Source organism: Haliotis rufescens, unplaced genomic scaffold, assembly GCF_023055435.1.
Source record: "Haliotis rufescens isolate VD_foot unplaced genomic scaffold, xgHalRufe1.0.p SCAF_40, whole genome shotgun sequence".
Classification (NCBI taxonomy): Eukaryota; Metazoa; Mollusca; class Gastropoda; order Lepetellida; family Haliotidae; genus Haliotis; species Haliotis rufescens.
This window is the reverse complement of record NW_025964113.1, coordinates 1,173,088-1,200,334: the sequence shown is the minus strand read 5'-3', so window position 1 is coordinate 1,200,334 and position 27,247 is coordinate 1,173,088. Positions and strand designations below refer to the sequence as shown.

At 40.0% G+C, this 27,247-nt stretch overlaps 1 protein-coding gene across 2 annotated transcripts in view; it reads left to right on the top strand.

Annotated features, from left to right (window-relative positions):
* LOC124138176 (stress-activated protein kinase JNK-like) overlaps nt 1-27,247 on the top strand; it is an 83,425-nt gene that overhangs the window by 25,570 nt on the left and 30,608 nt on the right. For both annotated transcript variants that reach the window (XM_046504718.2, XM_046504710.2), the window contains exons 3-4: nt 6,077-6,206; nt 22,911-22,969. In XM_046504718.2, the coding sequence (XP_046360674.1) occupies nt 6,077-6,206; nt 22,911-22,969 (189 nt within the window). The remainder of the gene's footprint in view (nt 1-6,076; nt 6,207-22,910; nt 22,970-27,247) is intronic.

The following is a 27,247-nucleotide window of genomic DNA, read 5'->3' as shown; positions in this document are numbered from 1 at the left end:
CTGTGATGTAGGTGTGTGGACAGATGTAGGTGTGACCACCAGAGTCAGGCCTTGTCCTATAGTACACTGTGATGTAGGTGTGTGGACAGATGTAGGTGTGACCACCAGAGTCAGGCCTTGTCCTATAGTACACTGTGATGTAGGTGTGTGGACAGACGTAGGTGTGACCACCAGAGTCAGGCCTTGTCCTATAGTACACTGTGATGTAGGTGTGTGGACAGACGTAGGTGTGACCACCAGAGTCAGGCCTTGTCCTATAGTACACTGTGATGTAGGTGTGTGGACAGACGTAGGTGTGACCACCAGAGTCAGGCCTTGTCCTATAGTACACTGTGATGTAGGTGTGTGGACAGATGTAGGTGTGACCACCAGAGTCAGGCCTTGTCCTATAGTACACTGTGATGTAGGTGTGTGGACAGACGTAGGTGTGACCACCAGAGTCAGGCCTTGTCCTATAGTACACTGTGATGTAGGTGTGTGGACAGACGTAGGTGTGACCACCAGAGTCAGGCCTTGTCCTATAGTACACTGTGATGTAGGTGTGTGGACAGACGTAGGTGTGACCACCAGAGTCAGGCCTTGTCCTATAGTACACTGTGATGTAGGTGTGTGGACAGATGTAGGTGTGTCCACCAGAGTCAGGCCTTGTTCTGTAGTACACTGTGATGTAGGTGTGTGGACAGATGTAGGTGTGTCCACTAGAGTCAGGCCTTGTTCTGTAGTACACTGTGATGTAGGTGTGTGGACAGATCAACACTGTGCGCCTACCAGGCCAGCCAAGGGTTGTCTTACATACATAGATTAGGTTGCCAATGTCTTGAGATGGCTGGCACAGCCATCCTTGTTAAAGTGATCTGTGAACACACTGTAGACCAATATAGGAGATTGTGGTCTCACAGACATTGATGGATTCAAATTGGGACCACGCGTGATTAAAGACTCAAGATTAACATATAAGACCCTTGATGATATAATGAGGACATGGGGGTTATGTCTGAGGCTTTGTCATTATTAAACAGTTGTTTGTTGCCCAAATTGACAATTTCCTGGGAAAACATTTTCAGAAAGATTGACTTACAAATGTATCGATGAAGTACAGTGACAGTAATACATACTGTGAGTCATTCACCCACTCACTCACCCACTTCAATTACTCTGTAAGTTCTGTTCAAACTATGTTCAAAACAAAAAAAGTAGATCAGTCATGTGATAATGGGCTATTTGCATTCACTGATACAAGATGCAGTCCTCCACTTGGAAAGATGTCTTTCAGACGGGTTGGCAATTTATAGGATTAGGAGTACATATACCAGACTTGGATGGCTAGGTTTCATCTATTACTTGCCACATACTGGTTATACTGTATCACACTGATCAATAATTGTGGTTTTGCAAATATCGGTGCCATCGATCCCTTCTACCATTCTGAAGGATTCAGAAATCTGAAATATATATTCACATCAGTGATTCAGGAGGTGAGCGCCTCCTGCATATTGCGTGTTATCGCTCTTTGGTCCATGCCAGAATTACACACTGTCAACTCTTCATGGCAAGAGATCATGCTACTCAAGGTGTTCCCCAGTACCATCAACTAGTCAAGTATAGGGGAGCTGGAAGCGTCTCTCCTTGCAATGTTGTTTTTATGAATGCAGAGTCAGAAGGGATATGGTATTTTTATTTTGACTTAACTAGCTCTCATGTGTGTGTTTGATGATTAAATTCTTTGTAGGCACAAGGGTACATCAGTCATCTTAGGCACAGCTGAAACTTGTGATGACTAAACATCCTTATGTAGATAATGTTTAATGACTAAGCTCATTAATATGTTTGATGGGTAAATAAATAGATTATGTTGAAATTCGATGGTAAATAAAATTCATAATGTAGATAAAGTCTAATGGTGAACTGTTTGTAAATAAAACTTTATGGAAAAACATTATGATGTAGATGTTGTGCTGTACATAATGAAGATGATTGACAAGATTTCAGTTGATGTTCGAGGAGATGGAGAGTAGTGGGGCAGGAATGTCACCTCTTATGAGGCTCCCTCTACTAAAGGTCATGTACTCAAAATGATTTATTTTATCGGACCTGTCTTGAACTTTTTGAAATGATTGGCCTCCCTCAAGTTAAGCTATTGTTATTGTGAAAAAGATAAGAGGTTGGGCATTTATGCAAGGAATTACGGTAGCTAGATAGCCAGACAGATTTGATAATAAATAGTAAATTGTATATTCCCTGTATGCAACCTATCTGTACCTTCTCAACATCAATCTCAAGATAAATGAAATCTCACCTGGCAAGATTACCGAATCAATAAACACGAAACGAAAGCGTTCTTCAAACGACAGAGGTAACTAGCTTGGTAGACAAATATAGTTTAATGTATAGGGTACTCCTTCTGCCTTCCATGAGTTATCACTACTATAGATAGCATCTTCCTAGGTCAGTTTGACCCATGTTTTCCTCAGCTTGAATGCTTACAATTCTTGGTGATGTAATCTTCAGACTTAAAAACGTTACTCAAATTCCAGTGTAGGAAGTTACACACCGAAAGAATGTAAAGCAAACCTTGTTGATCATGGCATACACTTGTTCTTGCTCCTTGCTCCTCTACATTTAAGCAGATTAAAACCAGATTAACTGATGTGTCTTCTTTGTGTATGTGTTGGGCGGTCGGGTAGCCTAGTGGTTAAGGCGTTAGTTCGTCACACTGAAGACCCGGGTTCGATTCCCGACATGGGTACAATGTGTGAAGCCCATTTCTGGTGTCCCCCGCCGTGATATTGCTGGAATATTGCTAAAAGCGGCGTAAAACCATACTCACTCACTCACTCACTCTTTGTCTATGTGACCCGTGAAGATCTGGGTAGAATAGGTCTACAGCAACCCATGCTTGCCGTAAAAGGTGACTATGCTTGTTGTAAGAGGAGACTAACGGGATCGGGAGGACAGGCTTGCTGACTTGGTTGATGCATGTCATTGTATCCCAATTGTGTACATCGATGTTCATGATGCCAATCACTGGATTGTCTGGTCCAAACTCTATTATTTACAGACCGCCGTCATATAGCTGAAATATTGCTGAGTCCGGCATTAAACACCAGACAAACAAACAAACAAACAAACTTCTATGTGTGAAGACATTTCTTGTGTGATATTGCTTGAATATTGCTAAACGGGCCTAAAATCAAATTCACTCACTCACTCATGTCACCACTGTATGTTAAAGAAACTTGGAAGGATAAGACTGTATCCCCATCCTTTGTGTAGTCTGATATAGGTTTAGTATGAGAGGCGCAGTTTAACTGCATTATGAAGACATCTTGTCTAGTATTGCCAGTGTGCAGATGTGGACGATTTGGTCTTGCATAAACACAGATCTATCTTTGTGCAGTTTGATTAGATAGGAAAGTATTTCCATTGCCTCCGACAGAAGGACAGTGTTGACAGTAGCTGTGATCTTATCAGCTCAGCTAAGCTCTAGGTTACACAGTCATTTGTTGCTATGCATTGTGACAACAGGAACCCATCATTTTTCCAATTTGTACCTAATTTCTATAAATTGCATCAGAGGATCAGGAATAATGTTACCCTAGCTTTTGTTGCAATTGTTAAAGGTCTCAACACATTAGTCAGAGACCTGCTTACACTAGTTAAGGGACAGTCACATTGATCGAATACCTGCTTGTATTATTTAAAAGGACAGTCACATTGATCGAAGACCTGCTTACACTAGTTAAGGGACAGTCACATTGATCGAAGAGCTGCTTGTATTATTTAAAGGGACAGTCACATTGATCGAAGACCTGCTTGTATTATTTAAAGGGACAGTCACATTAATCGAAGACTTGCTTGTATTATTTAAAGGGACAGTCACATTGGTTGGAAAACCCACTTGCACAGACACCCTCTCTCTAGTTAAAGGGACTCTTACTTTATTTGAGGATCCAAAGTTACGCTTGTCTATGATCCTGTCACAATAGTCAAAAGAGCAACTTTCCTTTCGTCTTAGAGAGACCTTCTTTTTTTATCAAAGAACCCATATACAATGTCATAGAATCCATGTTACACTTGTCAAAGAGCCATTATCTTTACATCAGTGAACATATTACACTTGTCAAAGAATTATGTTATGCTCGTCATAGAACCATGTTATGCTTGTCAAAGAACTATGTTATTATTGTCAAAGAACTATGAAATTATTGTCAAAGAACTATGTTATTATTGTCAAAGAACCATGTTAATATTGTCAAAGAACCATGTTATTATTGTCCAAGAACTATGTTATTATTGTCAAAGAACTCTGTTATTATTGTCAAAGAACCATGTCACACTTGTCAAAAAGACATGTTATGCTTGTCAAAGAAATATGTTACATTCATAAAGGAACTTTGTTACACCTGTCAACAGGCCCATGTTCTCCTTGTCAAAGATTGTTGAGTCTGCAATGTTGGTATTGAGAATGGAGCTGCTGATTTGGATATTCAGTTAGTGATCCTAAATCATTGCACAACTCATAGTTTAGCTGAAGGCGACAGTACCCAGACTAGAAAACAAGATTTGTAAGACCCACTGCCAATAGATAGTTCATGTCATGTGACCATGTGCATGGCAGTATTTTGATCTTGGGTCGGGCAGTGGCGAGGAACCTTAGTGAAACTTGAATCCAAACCTGCTCACCCATTTTATGACAATGTACCATCCACCCATCAACCATGGTCAGAGACCTGCTTACACTAACTAAGGGACAGTCACATTGGTCATAGACCCACATGTATTATTTAAAGGGACCGTCACATTGGTCAGAAAACCCACTTGCACGGACACCCTTTCTCTAGTTAAAGGGACTGTTACTCGCCATCTCACTCACCCATTCACCCACCTCACCTCACCTCACCTCACCTCACCTCACCCCACTCTCACCCCTCACCACACTCACCTATCCCACCCCCACACTTAGCCATGACACCCACTCTCTCATCCACCAAACCATCACACAGCTTCTGCAGTCTAGTGAGACATCAGCAGAGGCTGCACAAGTCTGCAGGGTTTCTCTAGTGAGACATCAGCAGAGGCTGCACAAGTCTGCAGGGTTTCTCTAGTGAGACATCAGCAGAGGCTGCACAAGTCTGCAGGGTTTCTCTAGTGAGACATCAGCAGAGGCTGCACAAGTCTGCAGGGTTTCTCTAGTGAGACATCAGCAGAGGCTGCACAAGTCTGCAAGGTTTCTCTAGTGAATAGCATGAGCAGAGTTCTGCAGAAATTCAGCAAACAGGACACAAGTTCTGAAAAAGTCGCTTCATGCCATCGACTGACTTTATGCAAAAAAGTGATGACATTTATGTCGGTGAGAGAACACGGACATTAAGATCTGATGCCGCAGTCCCTGACTGGAATCAGTATACTATACCACAACTCAGCAATACTCACCTTATCCCATATTGTTATCTTTGAGTAGCGGCTCGAATAAACAAACAAGTTGGACATTGTTGATTTATGGCTTGAATATGTAACAGGTGTTATTATTACCTTTTATTGAATGTAATAATGGGGTTAAAACGAGAACTAAACGTCTTCTGGAGTGATCCATGTGAATAGGTACATAAAAGAAAGGAACTATATGCTGCAAGCCTGTGAGATGGGAGAATGGGTGGGTGTTCATGCTACAGGTTGGTGGCAGCATAGGTGATTAAAGCATTACATGGTTTACAAGTTCATCTGTACAATACAAATACATTTTATTTTTTTTCTCGTATATTTATTTATATATATGAAAATTCTTATAAAAGCACAGTCTGTAATCCTATTGATATTAGTACAGATACCTATTTACTTTCTTTCTTTTTTTAAGTTTCTTTGTGTATGTGTGTGTGAGGTGAACTATCTACTATAGATTTTACAAGCTACTTCAAAGGTCATAGATGCTAACTAACCAGGTTTACAAGAATCACAGCACACGTTCAGCTGCATGGGTCAATTATTGGTCTAGAGATATGTTGGCCTTGTCAGTGTCTGCAGTCCCTTGTCTCACAATGACCACTACTTGTTGCTACATGTCTGGTATCTGTTTCAGTGCGGCCTGCGACACACAGTCCGGTCACATGGTGGCCATCAAGAAGCTGAGCCGGCCCTTCCAGAACGTCACACACGCTAAGCGTGCATATAGGGAATTTGTGCTCATGAAATTGGTCAACCATAAGAATGTAAGTAACATGTTTTCAAAAGATGGTTTTCACTTTGCTATGAGAGAGAGAGTGTATGTAGTCAACAATCACCAGTATTCCAGCTGTTTCAGGTCTCTGTCCATCTTCCTGTGGCAAGGGAGTTAACTGACTGTAAAAGTCCACTTTACATCGTAGCGCCACTGGAATAGGTCTTCAGTAACCCATGCTTGTTGTAAGAAGCGACTAACGGGATTGTGTGGTCGCTGACTTGATTGATTTCATCGTATCCCAATTGCGTAAATCGATGGTAATGATTTCAATCACTGGATTGTTTGGTCCAGACTCAATTATTTACAGACCGCCATCATATAGGTAGAATATTACTGAGTGTGGCTTTAAAAAAAAAAAAAAAAAAAAAAATCAAACAAAACAAACCTGCTTTATATAAGACTTTGTACATAAGGCTGACATTTATGACTTGCTTTATGTATATTTAGTGTATATGTAAGACAAAAATAAATAAATGACTATACTTGAATCCACTTGCTTCAGTATAAGTAATACTTAAGAGGACAAAATTGGTGAAATATGGAAACAAACTTATTCTCTTGTTAACAGCCTGCATTACTTCATTGCATTTAATAAAAGCACAAAGCAGCTTTACACCTATCATGCTCATTCACTCATTGTGCATGAGGTAAGAGGTTATATTTCTAGTCTTATTTGATTGTTTCTGTTTGATTTGGAATCTATGGAGAAGAGCTCTTACCAAAATGCCCTTAAGAAGCTAATACCTGACTTTCAAAACTAAAATAGGATTTTAAATAGGATTTTGTATGTTTCATGTAAATTCTTTTCATTGAATTTGACTGTCCTGAGAATGGAAGGTTGATGGCTCCTTCCCAGGACTCATGCCACAAGACATTCGTACTCTGACTGGCGTGTGATATTGAGGGGATAAAACAAGGACTGTGCGTCTCAGATGTGGTATCTCTGTGGACGGGCACTATTAAACCTGTATTAGTCCAAACTAGTAGAAGCAGACACATACGTGCACGTCGCTATACGAGAACAATAATCTTGAATGTGATGTTAAACCCCACCTCTCCCTGCCCTGTCACCTCAGGTGCACAATTTGCTGTGCAGAGTTATGTGCCTTGGACATGCCAGAAACCTGTGATCGTGGGTTTGAATCCCGGTTTGCCCTGATTATATTTCTAGATTTTTCAGCACCAAACCATGGATTTTACCGAAGTGGTAAATGTCAAAGACCTGCATCACTTTGGGCTTTCCTCTCTCATCGACCTGACACACTGTGATATAACTGGAAAACCATTCAAAATGGTGTTGAACTCACCTCTTCTTACCTCAGTTCACCTCACCTCACCTCACATCACCTTACCTCACATCACCTCAGGGGGCGGTCAGGTAGCCTAGTGGTTAAAGTGTTCGCTCGTCACGCCGAAGACCCGGGTTCGATTCCCGACATGGGTACAATGTGTGAAGCCCATTTCTGGTGTCCACCGCCGTGATATTGCTGTAATATTGCTAAGAGCGGCGTAAAACCATACCAACTCACTCACTCACTCACATCACCTCACATCTCCCATTTTGTCTGAGCTAACCATGACTGAAAGTGATGAGGATCAATAGTCCACATAACGTCACTGGCTCCCCACAGACAAACATCCTTCTTGACAAAAAAAAATACAATAAAGTGTTGTTAGTTTTAAAATATTCATCAAGGAGGCACAAGTCTCATAGCACTTCTAATATTGATCTCATGAAGAAGCAACAGCTCAAAGCAAGTAGCCAGTCTGTAACGACTTTCTGGTATTGCGCCTTAGCTTATCACGTTGTCTACCAACAACTGACCAGGTGGAGATGGAGAGGGCCCCCTCTTGCTCCAGGCTAAAGTGCCGGCACGCTCAGCTAGCTCATTGTGTTGGAGGAAGTTGTACATGAGTGTGCCTTGTTTCCTGTTGCAAGCACATGTCTCAGTCCGGGATCAATTTATGAGAAAAGGATTGGTTATGATGTTTGGACTGTGGGTTATCAGTCTAATGTAAGTGTTTTATACGCCATACTATTTGACTTTGGCAAAGTGGATCGTTGTTACTGACATAATTTGTTGGACTTATCAGCTGGTTGATGGTGTACTTCAGAGTCTCTGGTCAAGATCCTAGCCAGTAGACTTTCAGATTGGGGATGCTTTTGATGATAGTGATGGTATTTGAAATAGATTACAGTCAATCACAGTTTTGTCCTCATTAAAGAGTTCTTCATTCCTTGCCCTAGCGAGGGTTCTTGGGCAGAATAGGTCTTCGTCATTGCCCCTTGTGGGTGTTACATAGAATAAGTCCACTGTACCTCATCCATACCCTTGTTGAGATTACAGGATGAATAGTGAATAGGAACCCTGTACCTCATCCATACCCTTGTAGGGATTACAGGCAAAATAGAAACCTTGTACCTCATCCATACCCTTGATGGGATTACAGGCAGAATAGGAACCTTGTACCTCATCCATACACTTGTATGGATTACGGGCAGAATAGGAACCCTGTACCTCATCTATACCCTTGTATGGATTACGGGCAGAATAGGAACCCTGTACCTCATCCATACCCTTGTCGGGATTATGGGCAGAATAGAAACCCTGTACCTCATCCATACCCTTGTAGGGATCACAGGCAGAAAAAGAACCCTGAACCTCATCTATACCCTTGTAGGGATTACGGGCAGAATAGGAACCCTGTACCTCATCCATACCCTTGTAGGGATTACGGGCAGAATAGGAACCCTGTACCTCATCCATACCCTTGTCGGGATTATGGGCAGAATAGAAACCCTGTACCTCATCCATACGCTTTTAGGGATCACAGGCAGAAAAAGAACCCTGTACCTCATCTATACCCTTGTAGGGATTACGGGCAGAATAGGAACCCTGTACCTCATCCATACCCTTGTAGGGATTACGGGCAGAATAGGAACCCTGTATCTCATCCATACGCTTTTAGCGATCACAGGCAGAAAAAGAACCCTGTACCTCATCTATACCCTTGTATGGATTACGGGCAGAATAGGAACCCTGTACCTCATCCATATGCTTTTAGGGATCACAGGCAGAAAAAGAACCCTGTACCTCATCTATACCCTTGTATGGATTACAGGCAGAATAGGAACCCTGTACCTCATCCATACCCTTGTCGGGATTATGGGCAGAATAGGAACCCTGTACCTCATCCATACCCTTGTAGGGATTACGGGCAGAATAGGAACCCTGTACCTCATCCATACCCTTGTCGGGATTATGGGCAGAATAGAAACCCTGTACCTCATCCATACGCTTTTAGGGATCACAGGCAGAAAAAGAACCCTGTACCTCATCTATACCCTTGTAGGGATTACGGGCAGAATAGGAACCCTGTACCTCATCCATACCCTTGTAGGGATTACGGGCAGAATAGGAACCCTGTATCTCATCCATACGCTTTTAGCGATCACAGGCAGAAAAAGAACCCTGTACCTCATCTATACCCTTGTATGGATTACGGGCAGAATAGGAACCCTGTACCTCATCCATATGCTTTTAGGGATCACAGGCAGAAAAAGAACCCTGTACCTCATCTATACCCTTGTATGGATTACAGGCAGAATAGGAACCCTGTACCTCATCCATACCCTTGTAGGGATATCAGGCAGAATAGGAACCCTGTACCTCATCCATACCCTTGTCGGGATTACGGGCAGAATAGGAACCTTGTACCTCATCCATACCCTTGTAGGGATTACGGGCAGAATAGGAACCCTGTACCTCATCTATACCCTTGTATGGATTACAGGCAGAATAGGAACCCTGTACCTCATCCATACGCTTTTAGGGATTACGGGCAGAATATGAACCCTGTACCTCATCTATACCCTTGTAGGGATTACAAGCAGAATAGGAACCCTGTACCTCATCCATACCCTTGTAGGGATTACAGGCAGAATAGGAACCCTGTACCTCATCTATACCCTTGTATGGATTACAGGCAGAATAGGAACCCTGTACCTCATCCATACGCTTTTAGGGATTACGGGCAGAATATGAACCCTGTACCTCATCTATACCCTTGTAGGGATTACAAGCAGAATAGGAACCCTGTACCTCATCCATACCCTTGTCGGGATTACGGGCAGAATAGGAACCTTGTACCTCATCCATACCCTTGTAGGGATTACAAGCAGAATAGGAACCCTGTACCTCATCCATACACTTGTAGCGATCACAGGCAGAAAAAGAACCCTGTACCTCATCTATACCCTTGTAGGGATTACTGGCAGAATAGGAACCCTGTACCTCATCCATATGCTTTTAGGGATCACAGGCAGACAAAGAACCCTGTACCTCATCTATACCCTTGTATGGATTACAGGCAGAATAGGAACCCTGTACCTCATCCATACCCTTGTAGGGATATCAGGCAGAAAAGGAACCCTGTACCTCATCCATAACCTTGTAGGGATTACAAGCAGAATAGGAACCCTGTACCTCATCTATACCCTTGTAGGGATTACGGGCAGAATAGGAACCCTCAACCTCATCCATACCCTTGTAGGGATTACAGGCAGAATAGGAATCCTGTACCTCATCCATACCTTTGTAGGGATTACGGGTAGAAAAGGTCCCCTGTACCGCTCCCTCGTCCCATGTGGCGATTACAGGGCAGAAAAAGTCCTCACAAGGTCATACGATAGCACAAAGACCAAATGGTCGGAAAAACTTCAAAGTAAGAGCAGTACAAAGTGAAATGATGATGGTTGTTTAATGTGAATGTCATCAATATTACAACAATGTCATGTCAGTCAGTAATTAATCAGATAAACATGGATCAGATAAACGATCATTTAACTGGATTCTGTTGGCAATGGATGACCCACAATCAAGCACATTGTTCCTATCATAGTTCTTGTGACAATCACAGGGTATTGGGGACCTATTCAGGCACTGTTTCAATAAATTAGTTAAAAAAAGTGACATAATTGGTTCTTCAAGGTTATTCGAGGGTTTCAGAAGAAGGGATATTTTTGTCTCTGCTTAAAAAAGCTATTTGCCTTTCCTCGTTGACTTTGCTGCCAACTTCATATGATTACAAGCTTTCAATAATAGATGGGATATGACAAGAGACCTTTGATGCTAGCATTAATAAAATATCATTAGTTTTAGGGCAGACCCAAAAGCTTCCAGAAATTAGGACTAAAATGGCACGAATATTGAATTGAATCCTTAATTTGATGAAATATGCATACAAGAAAATGGGGTCCTGAAGTCTAATTTGATGAATTGACATTACAATGAAAGACAGAGAAAAAATGATCTGCAGTTGTCACCAGCTTGGTATAATTGACCATGAATCACAGGGACAGCAGCATTGACGTAGCATGTCACCATTGTGCCTGAGTCATCAAGGCTAGACCTTTGGTGACACATCGGGGAGAGGGATAGGGGACTGTTGGTTTAACTCTGTCAGCGATATGACAGCTCTGTCACAGTGGTTGATAGCTTCAGCGACAATCCATGCTATTGGTGGATGATGACAAGATCAGCCACGTCATAACTGTGTGACTGGTCAGTTCCAAGTTAGTCAGCTCTTATGACAGGGGTGGGTTACTGTGGACTTTTCTGCAATCCTCTAGGGATTGAAACATGAGGAACTGGAGTTATCTGTATGTTTCAAGAAATGACTATATTGTCATCACACAAAAAGCCTGGGAGTCTGGAGATGTTGCCCCACTTTGGGATATTATACTTATTTTGCCAGTTGCTTCACATTTTTTTTATTTGACGTTTAATGTTGCATTCAAATTAAGCTAATTTGGCTTTTTAAGAAAGATTTTTAAAAATTAATTAATTATTACCCAATCCAATGTTGCAAAGTCACCATGATATGTTAAAAAGTTCATGTCCTATGATATTTGTACCAACTTTGTATTTCCCTATGTATTTCCCTATGTATTTCTGGACAAGTCTTAATACAATGTTCAATAAAATACATTTATTCTGAAATTAAAAAATAAAAAAGGAACGAAAAAATGTCTGATTACAAGACAGTCCAACCGTCCTTATTAATAGATATAATCATCAGCATGATCAGGTCATTGTGTCTTGGAAGAGCTGTAAGGGTACAGGACCATCGTCATTTTTATGTAAAGGAACGACTCGGAGGTCTTGACTGAGAATGTAAGCCCAGGGCAGAGGATAATTGGGGAGGGCCAAGAAATACCAGAAAGAATAAGAAGACCTAGGGATATCTTATAGTGAAACAATACCATACATTGTGGTATAAAAGGAATTTGATGAAAGCGTGCGGTAGAGAGACCACATGCAGCATGCAAACACATGCAGCATGCAAACACAACTGAAGTCATGACATGTAAGATTGAACACCCATGGCTCAGTGAGAAACTAAACACGAAATGTGAGTTTGCAAGTTTGATTCACATCAAGGAATTTTCATGTGGAAAATACTTTGATTTTCAACCAATCCAAAATCAACATTAGACTCACATCAAATGTATTACGCCAGTATGTAGAATTCAACTGTAAAACTTTGGTCTTACATTTCAATTAAAGCTGGGGCATTCTGGTGGAATACCCGGGGTTCCCTGGTCAATAAATACATTCACAGTTTATGAATATGTTAAAGAACCTACTCACACAGTAGCGTTGTGTCACAAAAGGTTTATGATTATCCTGTCACTGGAATTGCTTCTATATGCGTGCAGTTATGGTGATGTTACTGTGTAAATTGGAAATATTTTGTGCAAGGCTTATCTTGCAGCAAAGCTTTCTTTTAAAAATCATTAAAAGGTGGAGAAAAAAAATTGTTTTTAAAAATTTTCCTTTTTTGATACTTGTCTTGAAGGGAGACAGTGCTTTGCCTCACAACGTGTTAAGATGAGTCACTGAGAAGTGTTTTCCTTAAACGTTGTTAATGTGAGCATTGTCATTACAATTCTGCAGAATAGGTCTCACATAACGGTAATCCAAGGCTACGAGGAGAATATTCAGGGTTTTTACAGGATAACGAGTCCTGGTAGAACAAGGATACAGAGTAAACAAATTGGTGTCTAGGTTGACTTGACATGAAAAGAATCTGTCCCACTCTTTGATTATTTTATCAAAGTCCAAATAAAATAATCTTTATTGTAAATCTGGATCTATATGGCCATATATTAGTCTAGCAGCCATCCCAGAATACCAATCTGATCCTTATTGACTGCCCACAGTCATATGACCAGGAGCAATTGGAAGAATAGCCCAGCCAGCTAATACGCTGCTTCCTCTTGAATACCCATGAAAAGTGAGGTGTTTATTCCATGGCAAAGGCGTTTCTGGTTGGTTAGCTTGGTATGACTTTCCGTAATAAGAACATACTGCCCAGAGAAACTGAACTGACTGTGCCATGCTGTTACCAATTTACTTTTCCAGGGCTTTGATTTAAAAACACACATGGTTGAATTTGTTCACATGGCATGTGATAATTCAGGTTCGAGAATTCGATGGGGGATTATTGTTAATGGAGAAATTTGCCTCTGAAATTGTGTATGTAAGTGGATTTTATGGCTATTTTGGCTGTAAGTAATTCGGTTATCAATATTATCCTATTCCATAACATATTTACTCCTTTTGGATTACTATCGTAGCTTCAACTGTGTTATATTTTATTAGGTTTATCTGATTCAGATCATGATGACCCAGACATATCTAGGGCAACTGTGTCACATTTTGTAAGCTGTTACTTGTTGCTGTTTTCAGCGTGATGTAAAGAAAAGTAATGCATAGTTATGTTATGTCACACAATGATAATAATGATGATAATAACAATAACAACCTCAACAACAAACAATATCATTATTATTGTTGTTGTTGTTGTTATTAATTGAATCTTGCATTGCTGACATGTTGCATACTCACAGTTCTACCTTTTTTTTTTATCCCCGTCAATGGATCAGTGTAGGAATATCGAATATAAATCTCAGCTCCCTCAGGAGTATATGTTTATGTCTGATCATGCATATGATTACAAAGTATTTTAAATTTAACAGCTGATATGTACTCAACCACAGCCTAACTGCTAACATGGGTAGACTTTCATTAAATCAATGTGGTTTATTTCATTATGTTAACATTTCATCGGAATCAAAGAATAACTTTGACTTGGTGTTGAAGATAGCAGTTAGAGGGGAAGAATTTGTCTTACACAGAACAGCTCCGACATAGTTGATAAATCCTAATCCTGTTCTTGTTTGCACTTCCATTGGTGGCTCCAACTAGACCAGTATACAACAGAACTGGTGTTGAATCTGCTCTGCCAGAAAATGTTTTATCGATCAAATAAAATCTGTTAATGTTTCTTTTGATGTGGCTTGATCAAGCCCAGGGAAGGAAACGAGAAAAACTCCAGAGGAGCGTAATTACATTTTCTCTTCACTATTATCTAACTCTTATTAATTTCGGGGGTGGGCGTTTGGCAGTACAGGCTACTAACTTCCTGTGCGATGTTTCTGTATTGATTGTTGCGAGAGCAACACACCATGTAATTGGATGGTGGCACTAGCACAGTGGGTCCATCCTAGACAGTTGGTAGTTTGTCCTCTAATGTGTATGTGATATGGATGAGAAAGGACCTATATTAGAGGCAGTAATACGTTTGTGTAACGGCCACTTTGATAGCCGGGGAGTAGGCCCGGGCATTATGCATAGACTGTCCAAGCCTTTAGTGAGCATATATTGCTTCTCCAGTCTTCCTTATTGAAGAGTTGAAGAGCATACATCTTACTACTCAAGAGAGATGAATGAACCCGGATGTATTTATGGTAGATAATGCGAGTTAAACGTTGGCAAAAGAATTTTGTCTAACTGTCAGTGTAGGAAAGTGTAACTTTTTCAGAGTTGAATGGGTGTTTGAATTTTATTTAAAAAATTAAATACAAATTAAATTTAATCAGAATTTTAGATTTTTTGTACAAAGACCGTTTTTGGAGGAAACATGGATGTTTTGAACAATTATGCATTTTGAGTGCTTGCTCCGTGGTTTCAGTCGTTTATCTGTTTGTTTTTTCTGCCTAATCCACTATTGCATATTTTTGACATTTGAATATTTGGCTTCATAAGAGATCCTGGTAGAGGCTGTGCAGTATGTGTAGTTTATGTGCTTCAAACCAAGAGAATATAATACTGATGACAGATCAGCATGATTAGGAGTTACTGATAGATATATGAACTTCATCCATTATACATGAAATACATGCTTAGTGAATGAGTGCCTCAATACTTAATTATCAGATGAACTTGTACTGTATATGAATCATCATCATTCTATTTCAAAATAGAAAATCACATTACTGGGCAATAAATCGTTTAGGGAGAAGGGGCATAACTCTACCTTTGTTTATAGGGTTACTGGCCAATTATGGTAATGAAGTAATTTGTTGGGTGTAATGTCGCTAACAACCTCATTATGGCTTACCGTGCTGCGGCATTGTGGGATTGTCCCTCACCGAGGTTCAAGGAAGGTGATCAATAGACTATGGGAGAGGCACATATTGCACTAGGATAAAGATCATATCGGTGACTGGCTGGTACAGTGTTTCATCTATATCAAGGATTGGGCCTTCACTCTAAGGGACTGAACGTTTAATATAAGTTTGGGGTGGGTGAGGCGGAGTGTTTGAGACAGTATGTGTTTGCAAGGAATACAATTAATTTTCTCTGAAAAGTGGAGTCATCTCTCTTTTTTAACCATGTCACATTATTTTTCAGAACATCCAGTCAGTGGGCGATTGTTTTTGTGTTTCAAACTGGAGGGGACTTTTATTGTTTTTCATCATTTTCGGGAACATATTATTTTTAAGAAGGGGGGCATCATCTTCTCGAGGCAAGAGAGTTAACTGACTTTAAAAGTCCAGTTTCCACCCTTGCCGAACAAGGCTGGAATGACTGGACTAGATCGTAGCGCCACTAGTGGCTATTACCAGTTATGTCCCTTCTAAGCCTCTCCTATGGACCAATCAGATTCCACCGCCCGTATCACTTGCGTTTGCTTCACACAAAATGATGGCCCCAGTCAGGACGATCTGATCGATAATCAAGATCTATATTGTGATAAAACAGGTCTTACATCGCGAAATGCATCAAATCACGTGAGCACCTTGATTAAAAACTGAAAAGATTTGGAAAATATCTGCTGACAAGTTGGCAGTGCACATGCTTTGCAAATCCTGCAATCGACTGAAATCTGCACGACAGTTTACGAACCAGATATCGATTTTGGTGCGTGATTTTGATTGGACTATGCATAGATTCATCAGTCCAGCCAAAATGTAACTCCATAATTCCAGCTTAGTTCGGCAAGGGTGGAAACTGGACTTTTATAGTCAGTTAACTCTCTTGCCTCGGGAAGATGGGGGGCATGGGTGGCCCAGTTGTCTAAGGCGCTACGATTCACTGTTGTGTCCCTTGGGCACGCCAGAAACCTATGATTGTGGGTTCGAATCCCGGTTCGCCCCGATTATATTTCTAGGTTTTTCAGCACCATACCTGTGCTCATAGGTTTCACGGAAGTGGTAAACGTCTGAGACCTGCATCACTTCGGGCTTTCCTCACACATTAAGCTAACACGCCATGATATAACTCGAGTACTGTTAAAGGCGGCGTTAAACCCTACTCACTCACTCACTATTTTTAAGCAAACTTAATCCCAGCCACACACACCATGAGTATCAAATGGTCGGCCACTAAGGAGCTTTTTGATATGAAGAACTCTGCACTGATGATAAAAGAATTTTAGGAGATGGACATGTTTTTCTTTTTATCTGTTTATTTAGTTTTGGTTTTACTTTTTGTCAAATTTTAATTATCACTTTTTGATCAAAAGATAACTGAAGATTATCTAATTAGCACTTGTGGTTCCTTGGTTTATGTAAGTTTATGCTGTTTCAAGTTGTATATTCTCTAAAACCGACCATCATGACCATATTGAAAGTTTGTGCTGATATTAAAATGAATTTGACATGAATGTTCAGGTTGCATTTTACGGATCATCTAAAAATTACTTTAAAATTTGGTGAGCTTAGCCCATGGCTCCAGTTTCATATAACAGACAAAAGAAAACCACATCATCCTGTATTGTCACAGCCCTGCAGTGAGTGAGTTAGTGAGTCAGTGAGTGGGGAAACATTGTTTTATGCCACAGCTGTTTCAAAGCTGCCCTGATAATAGGTCATGCCAGCAATTTAAGAAACATATACCAGTCCATGCCATCAGGGTGTTTTGACATGTGGGTTAATGAGTGAGTTATGCTAAACAGGGCAGTCAGCAATATTTTAGCTGTATCACAGCGACCTGTAAATAATCAAATCTGTTATATTATGCAACCATCCAAGTCAGACATTGTAACCACTCAATCCAATTGGATTCTGTTCTTGTGCCAAGCATGTGGTTCTAGGGACATGTCTTCCATACTCCCCTTGGGACAGATCTAATATTTGATCTATGATGAGTTTAAGGACATTTGTTGGGGTACGTAGATCATGCTTCACATATCTTTTCATAAACAAGTTGCCCAGGTGAACAAACTTTGGAAAATACATTTTCCCAATACATCTCCCTAATCGATCTCAGTGGGGTTAAAGCATTTTGCTCTTTTCGCTGAGGGGCGGTCGGGTAGCCTAGTGGTTAAAGCGTTCGCTCGTCACGCCGAAGACCCGGGTTCGATTTCTGACATGGGTACAATGTGTGAAGCCCATTTCTGGTGTCCCCAGCCGTGATATTGCTGGAATATTGCTAAAAGCGGCATAAAACCATACACACTCACTCACTCACTCTTTTCGCCGAAGGCCCAAGTCTGTTCCATCACTTGTACAGTTTGTGAAGCTCATACCTGGTATCCATAAAGCAGTGTAAAACTAGGCTTGCTCACTCACTCAATCCCAATGGATTTCAAACACTACCTACAGCTATTACAGGGCTTGTTACCAAATAGATATGTTGAATGTTTTAATCTTCTCACAGTAATATAATTCACCATGACCCTTTCTTTTGCATATCAGGTCATTACATTTGTCTTATCTTTATCCCTTTTAAATAAAGCAAGACCGCCTCTGTGGTCTAGTGGAAGAGCGTCCGCCTGGAGAGCGAAAGGTCCGGGGTTTGATCTCAGGCCACGTCATACCAAACGATGTTAAAAGATGGTACTTGTTGTTACCCTGTCTGGCTCTCGGCATTAAGGGGCTACAACAAGGACTGCTTGGCTCACTTTAAATAAAACATATCTTAAAGAGATTGTTCTTTTGAAAGTGACCAAATATGTTGAAGATTTAGTTGACAATTGTTAGTGAATTATTAATATACATGTATCTTTGTGGGCTTAACTTTTTATTAAAAATTAAATTATAGCATAAAATGTCTTCAAAGGAACATTGAAATAAACAGTCTTAAAATAAACTCCATTTTTAAGCATGTATCCTTAAAGCAAGATGTATTTTCAATAGCTTAAGATTGTACACTGTGGAGCAGCAGAAGCTTTTATGGTAGTAACAGCGTAACATCGTCTCTGCTATAAACACACAGCCTTCAGATCCCAGCAGTGACGAGGCCCATCTTCTTTCAACATCCATGCCTACCACTCAATCACACACAGAACAAATTTTGTATAAACCCCTCTCCGCTGACAAGACCTTTCCACAACTTTACTGTTCAAAGCAAAATCAATACACTCTGCAGTTATTAAAAATCTTAGCTTTTAAGAAGCTTGCTTTAATTAGATTATTTTTTTAGGGCTTACGATATGGCAAACTTTTTCAAAGTTAGGATTCTCATTATTAAATTTCATCAGTTGTCATGTTAACAGGGAAACATACATGGGATAAGCAAGCATCAACAGGGAAATATACATGGGTGCAGCATGCATTGACAGGGAAATATACATGGGAGCAGCATGCATTGACAGGGAAATATACATGGGAGCAGCATGCATTGACAGGGAAATATACATGGGAGCAGCATGCATTGACAGGGAAATATACATGGGTGCAGCATGCATTGACAGGGAAATATACATGGGTGCAGCATGCATTGACAGGGAAATATACATGGGAGCAGCATGCATTGACAGGGAAATATACATGGGAGCAGCATGCATTGACAGGGAAATATACATGGGAGCAGCATGCATTGACAGGGAAATATACATGGGTGCAGCATGCATTGACAGGGAAATATACATGGGAGCAGCATGCATTGACAGGGAAATATACATGGGAGCAGCATGCATTGACAGGGAAATATACATGGGAGCAGCATGCATTGACAGGGAAATATACATGGGTGCAGCATGCATTGACAGGGAAATATACATGGGAGCAGCATGCATTGACAGGGAAATATACATGGGAGCAGCATGCATTGCGGGGGAAATATACATGGGTGCAGCATGCATTAACAGGGAAATATACATGGGAGCAGCATGCATTGACAGGGAAATATACATGGGAGCAGCTTGCATTGACAGGGAAATACATGGGAGCAGCATGCATTGACAGGGAAATATACATGGGAGCAGCATGCATTGACAGGGAAATATACATGGGTGCAGCATGCATTGACAGGGAAATATACATGGGAGCAGCATGCATTGACAGGGAAATATACATGGGAGCAGCTTGCATTGACAGGGAAATACATGGGAGCAGCATGCATTGACAGGGAAATATACATGGGTGCAGCATGCATTGACAGGGAAATATACATGGGAGTAACATGAATAAGGAAATATACATGGGAGTAACATGAACAGAGAAATATACATGGGTGCAGCATGCATTGACAGGGAAATATACATGGGAGCAGCATGCATTGACAGGGAAATATACATGGGAGCAGCATGCATTGACAGGGAAATATACATGGGAGCAGCATGCATTGCGGGGGAAATATACATGGGTGCAGCATGCATTAACAGGGAAATATACATGGGAGCAGCATGCATTGACAGGGAAATATACATGGGAGCAGCTTGCATTGACAGGGAAATACATGGGAGCAGCATGCATTGACAGGGAAATATACATGGGAGCAGCATGCATTGACAGGGAAATATACATGGGTGCAGCATGCATTGACAGGGAAATATACATGGGAGCAGCATGCATTGACAGGGAAATATACATGGGAGCAGCATGCATTGACAGGGAAATACATGGGAGCAGCATGCATCAACAGGGAAATACATGGGAGTAACATGAATAAGGAAATATACATGGGAGTAACATGAATAAGGAAATATACATGGGAGCAACATGAACAGAGAAATATACATGGGAGTAACATGAACAGGGAAATATACATGGGAGTAACATGAACAGGGAAATATACATGGGAATACATGCATTAACAGGGAAATATACATGGGAGCAGCATGAACAGGGGAATATACATGGGAGTAACATGAATAAGGAAATATACATGGGAGTAACATGAACAGAGAAATATACATGGGAATACATGCATTAACAGGGAAATATACATGGGAGCAGCATGAACAGGGGAATATACATGGGAGTAACATGAACAGGGGAATATACATGGGAGTAACATGAACAGGGAAATATACATGGGAGCAGCATGAACAGGGGAATATACATGGGAGTAACATGAATAAGGAAGTATACATGGGAGTAACATGAATAATGAAGTATACATGGGAGTAACATGAACAGGGGAATATACATGGGAGTAACATGAATAAGGAAGTATACATGGGAGTAACATGAACAGGGAAATATACATGGGAGTAACATGAATAAGGAAATATACATGGGAATACATGCATTAACAGGGAAATATACATGGGAGCAACATGAACAGGGGAATATACATGGGAGTAACATGAACAGGGAAATATACATGGGAGTAACATGAATAAGGAAGTATACATGGGAGTAACATGAACAGGGAAATATACATGGGAGTAACATGAATAAGGAAATATACATGGGAATACATGCATTAACAGGGAAATATACATAGGAGTAAGATTTATCAAGAGGGAAATAAACATGGGAGTCACATTTATCAAGAGGGAAAAATGCATGGGAGTAACATTTATCAAGAGGGAAAAATGCATGGGAGTAACATTTATCAAGAGGGAAAAATGCATGGGAGTAACATTTATCAAAAGGGAAATAATCATAGGAGTAGCATTTATTAATGGTGAAATACACATAGAAGTAACAAATTTTTACAGCAAAATATACATGAAATTATTCAATACTATTGGAATTATTCAATACTATTGGAAAATAAATATAACAAGATGGGACATGAAATAAATATGTATGAGGGATGTGTTTTCTGGTTCAGCATCCATCAGTCAATCTCACAAGAAACAATTGCCCATTATATTAATCAATATTTGCTGATGGTGTGTCAGGGCTCTGTTACAACATGTTCCTTGCAGCTAGCGTGTCAGCAGGCATTACCGATTCCACCGACATTCCCACTCGCACCCAGTCCTGTGTTGGCGGATTCAGAACATTAGTGACTTGCCATATGAATTCTCACATGAAAATGAAACTATTCTTTCAGCTTGACAGAAGGTTAGCAAGATTCATCAACTTAACCGAAAATACATCATAACCATTTCTCCACTTCAGCTTTGACTTATTTCTTGGTTGTTTTTCTTGGTGAAGGGCACTGTATTACCGATGTTTGGGGTCTTTTGGGAAAGCTCATTATAATGATGAAAGAGAGGGTAAAGACAAAACGTGAGCCATCATTCAAACACTCCATCCACTCCTTAATAACATCATTATTCCAATCTGATTTTGAAGGAGATCACAGGGGCTCTGTGATTATATGTTTGGTTAATCATGGTATGTAAGCACATTTAGCACATGATGTCTTGTTTCTTCTCAATTGATGGTCGGTACCAACCTCTCACGTATTGTGTACTTTGTTTGTGATCATGAATATTTGGGGGGTTATTTTTTTGTAGTGAATACTGAGGAAACAATTCTATAAAAAACTTTCTTTGGTCAGTGTATATAACTTTCTGTGCATCCTTGCAAGCTACGTTTCTTCACAGTTACGATCCAGGTTTTGTCTGCACTATACCCATGATTGGATTCACCAGTCTGGTGGTCGTCTTTGAGCTGCATCACTTTGTTTCCCCCTACACTAACCTGCTGTGATCTGATGGAAATAATCTGTTAATGCTGCATGAAACTACTCTACTACATCCTTGATTATCAAGTGTGTTCCATCTCTATTCTACCATGCCTGGCCGGGTCATACCAAAAGATGTTAAAAGATTGTACTTGTCTGGTGCTCTGCATTAAGGGAAAAAACAAGGACTGGTCGGTTTGGGGGCAGTATCATATATCTGAAAAACAACACACAGACACGCTCTCGCACACACTAAAATGTGAAATCTCACGCAAGTCTCTATGGAAGTGCAATAATCTTGAAAACGATGTTAAACCCTGTCTCACCTCACCTATGCTATTTGAAAAACACAGAAGTATTGTTATGACAATGATTGGATATGTCCATAATCGTCCTTCTGTGAGGGTTTCACTGGTACAGAATATCACTTTACATGACATTTCTTGTAACATTCTCATATATAATGATGCTCCTGATATGCCAATCATGCTCTACTGTAAGTTAACCATTTTCCTTTTTCTCTGTTTCAGATTATAGGTTTATTAAATGCTTTCACACCACAGAAATCTTTAGAAGAATTTCAAGATGTGTAAGTATATATTGTTTCTTGAATTCCTTGAATGTTTCTGTTCCTTGGATGTTATTGTCTTCAGATGCAATATTCATTTCCTCAGCTAGGCTGAGGATATAGGAAAAAGTCTTAGTTTAAAGCGCTGATGATATATGTGGAGAGCCCTTGCATGACAGCATATTATTTCTGCTTTAAGACAAGAAACGAAAAAGTTTGTCACCTTGTAATACATCATTTTTACATGAATATGTAACCACAACAATTTAAGAAGTCAATTCTTCAGAATTGATTTCCATTATTATTTTCAGCCGTAAGTACTTTTGTGGTGTTAAAATATATAAACGTCAACTTTGAAGAAAGTGCTCTTGGGACATTGATGAAGTATGTTACCACATTCTGGGAGTAATTTTGATGTTTGGAATCACATTATTGGAATATATTATTTGTGAGACCATTACTTTGTTTCATTTCAATTCATAAGCATTAAGGGACTCATTCCTTCTAGTGATCGACCCGTGAAGATTCCGGGGTAGAATAGGTCTTCAGCAACCCATGCTTGCCGTAAAAGGTGACTAAGTTTGTCGTAAAAGGCGATTAACGGGATCGGGTGGTCAGGCTAGCTGACTTGGTTGATGCATGTCATCAATCCCAATTGCGTGGATCGATGCTCATGATGTCAATCACTGGATTGTCTGGTCCAGATTCAATTATTTACAGACCGCCGTCATATAGCTGGAATATTGCTGAGTGTGGCGTTAAACAACAAACCAACCAACCAACCTTCTAGTGATCACAGCTTTTGTCTGTAGCAGTTTCACACAGCCCTTCTTTGTTTGGTTGCAATCCTTGGCCATCTTTGAATATCCAGTATCAGTTGTCTTGTCATAGTAACAACTCATGTAATGTTGGTGACTGCATGTGAAAAGTCAGCGTCCCTTATATACGGGTGGCAGTTTGAGTATGCATATAGGTCAATTCAAAAGTTTAGAATTAACACTGACGCAGCAAAAGGACCTACAACCCTTTTGTTTGGGGTCTTTGTTTGTTGTTTAACATTGCATTCAGTAATATCTTGGCTATCTCACCAAAGTGGTAAATGTCTGTCACATGCATCACTTCGGGCTTCCTCCCACAGTAACCTGACACGACATGATGTAACTGGAATACTGTTCAAAGAGATGTTAAACCCAACTCACTCACTCACTCACTCACTCACTCACTGGAATACTGTTCAAAGAGATGTTAAAACCAACTCGCTCACTCAATCACTGGAATACTGTTGAAAGATGTTTAACCAACTCGTTCACTCATTCTCACTCACTGGAATACTGTTCAAAAAGATGTTTAACCCAACTCACTCACTCACTCACTCACTCAGTGAAAATGTACCAAATCTACAGGGTAGGTTTAAAAATAAGTTGAGTGAAAAAGACGTCATATTGACATACTCAAAACCTGTGCTGCACAACCTGTTCAGGATTCAGTTGACAAAAAATCTCTTTGAGGATGTGAATAGGAGCTGGGTTTTTTTATACTGTTTTTCTGTCTCGTTTCATTTTATTTATGTTTTCATTTTGGTTGGGGTATGGGGAGGTCATGTCACTAAACTTAGGAATTGACCTTTTTTATCCTCAATTGAACTTTTGAACTTCAACATCAACGCTGGAAAATCCTGCATCTCTGAGCAATGTTGTTTTTTGTGATTGGCCTACTGTATAAGTTTCAAGCGCACCAAAACAGAGTTCTTTGAAAATGATTTAAGTAAAACTTTTAATGGATTCTTAATCATCAGCTTTTCAAGGCTCTTTTCTGAGACATGTTTCATGTATTGCTGGTTAGCACCATGACATGGGCATTAAAACAGAGTTAATCGGGGAAAGAAAATACTAAGTTGACATTTACATGTGAATAACAGGTAACTATGTGAAGTTATCCTGTTAGACACTTGTGTTTGGTTAATTGCAGTTGTCTGCACATAGAGAATAGAGTAGGATTTAGCCGACTACATATACCTCCGTTTCACAAAGTCATCTGAGTTGCCCACCTTTTGTATTCTTTTGGTGTGGGTAGGTAAGAGGCATTTATATATGGCTGACATTTAATATTTTTTAAATTATTCCTGAAAGTACTGCAAAAATAACATTATTGCCTCAGATTTAAGAAAGAAGAAAATATTGTTTGCCAGATGCCATTTAAAATAATTGTGATGTAAAAGAATAAAATTGTTTGGCTGCTTCTTTCAGGAAAAAACATGTTTTGAAGCAGTGACCGAAAAAATAACAACTCTCTAAAAACACTCCCAGGCACTTCAACAGTCATAACTACTACACGTAACCATGACAAAGAGCTTGTGTTGACATGTACCAATTTTCTAGCAGGGCTTGTGAAAATGAAATATGATTTAGGATTTCAAAAACACCAGGTCAGTTGCTGGAATCTTGATAACATTCACATAACAAAAACCCTGCCATATAAATTCTTTGCCCCAAACACTTTCACTATATTGAGGATATCAGATCATTTCTCAATACACCAGAGACAATTATTACATGTCAACACTGTTCATGCATCCTTCATTCCTTCAGGAAGGCTTTTACTGATAGTTCTTAATCTAAGGAAAATATGAAGAGACATTTTTCTTGTGACAAGACTGAAGACAATCAGTTGACTCGCTATGCATGCAGGTGCTTGAAATTGCTTGTCTCAGGAAATCAGTCGTCGGGGAGCAAGTGAATAATAATTCTTTAGCATGATTCCACTCATCAAACACGTAATCGTCTCCAGAAGACCTTTCCTGTCTGAAGACATTTTCCTGTTTAATAGGTTTTGAGTTAAGTCAGACATTGTATGGAACACTGCCTCGTTCAGGGCATCTTTCTTCTGGTTTTCTTGCGTTTGAGATATGGCACAAAGTGTTTTGAAGATTGAAGCAATTCTATGATGACAAACGAAATATTTCCCAATGTCATTACATGGAGTTTTCATGTATGTTTTTAAGGCATCTGTTTAATAGGAAATGTAGCTTTGTGTTGTTCATAGCCATTATCAGTGATTATAGGTTTTTTGTCAGTATACAGTGATGGACTTTGTAATGCTTTCATTATCTTACACTAGGTTCTTCTTGTATCGTGATGGAAGAATGACATAGATTCTTTGTCAGTGAAATCTGAAATTAATGGATTTTGATAAAGTTAGATAGGATAGCGATGGCACAGATTGAAATGGAATCCTCCAGAGATTGAGATTGAATGTTGATATGGTATACGTTTTGCAAAGGTCTATCTGACATGGGTTGTGTTTTATGAGTTCTGGAAAGAAATGATGTTGTCATGAGAGCCCCATTAGAAGAGTTATGGCAAGTGGCACTTGATGCTTGAACCTATTTCTCCAGAGGTATTCATTGCTTGTGATTATTCTTCCCACCACTTTCGCTCGTCATGCCCGGGTTCGATTCCCGACATGGCTACAACGTGCGAAGCCCATTTCTGGTGTCCCCCGCTGTGATATTGCAGGAATATTGCTAAAAGCAGCTCAAAACCGTACTCACTCACTCCTCCTACCACTCTTTGTCAAAGTGATGCAGTGTTTATGCTATTGGCTGCATTTTCTTTAAGGAGACCATTAAGACACAGCATAAATACATTTTTAGAAATAAAACCATTAAACATTATTCATCTTTTCTATTGTGACATTTTCTGTCACATTTATCCTTGCTTGGGGGTTTCTGAAGTGAAGTAAACATCTCAGACATTTTTCACTTCCCACGCCATGATATGACTGGGATACTTGTTCAAAGTGGCGTAAACCCAGCTCTCTCACTCACTCTTCCCTTCCCACTTTTCCTCCCATATGATGTATTACTATGATGTACTTTTCAAAGCAGCATTGTACCTTGAATTGGGAAAGTACTTGATTCTTATTGGTCAACTAGAGGTATCAAATCACAACAACCACCTCTGATTGAAACAGCTGATTTGATGGCCGCTGTAGAAACTAATATTTATAGAAAAGTGTTTGTTTTTCAGCCGGTGTTGGTAGGCATTATTAAATAATTGTATGTACAATGTTGGAGATAAACCTGCTATGATTAATGTTAGACCGATTCATGTCAGAACGAATTGATAGTCACTAAGATTCATTTGAAACTTAATGTATACGTGTCATGGTAGAATAGAGATAAACATTCTGTGATTTCAATGTGAAGCCAGTTTCCCTGTAGACTTGGCCACACTCAACATAGCATTTGAAACCTCACGCTGCATGTTTAAGTTCCAGATTCAATTTTGTCAGGGTTAG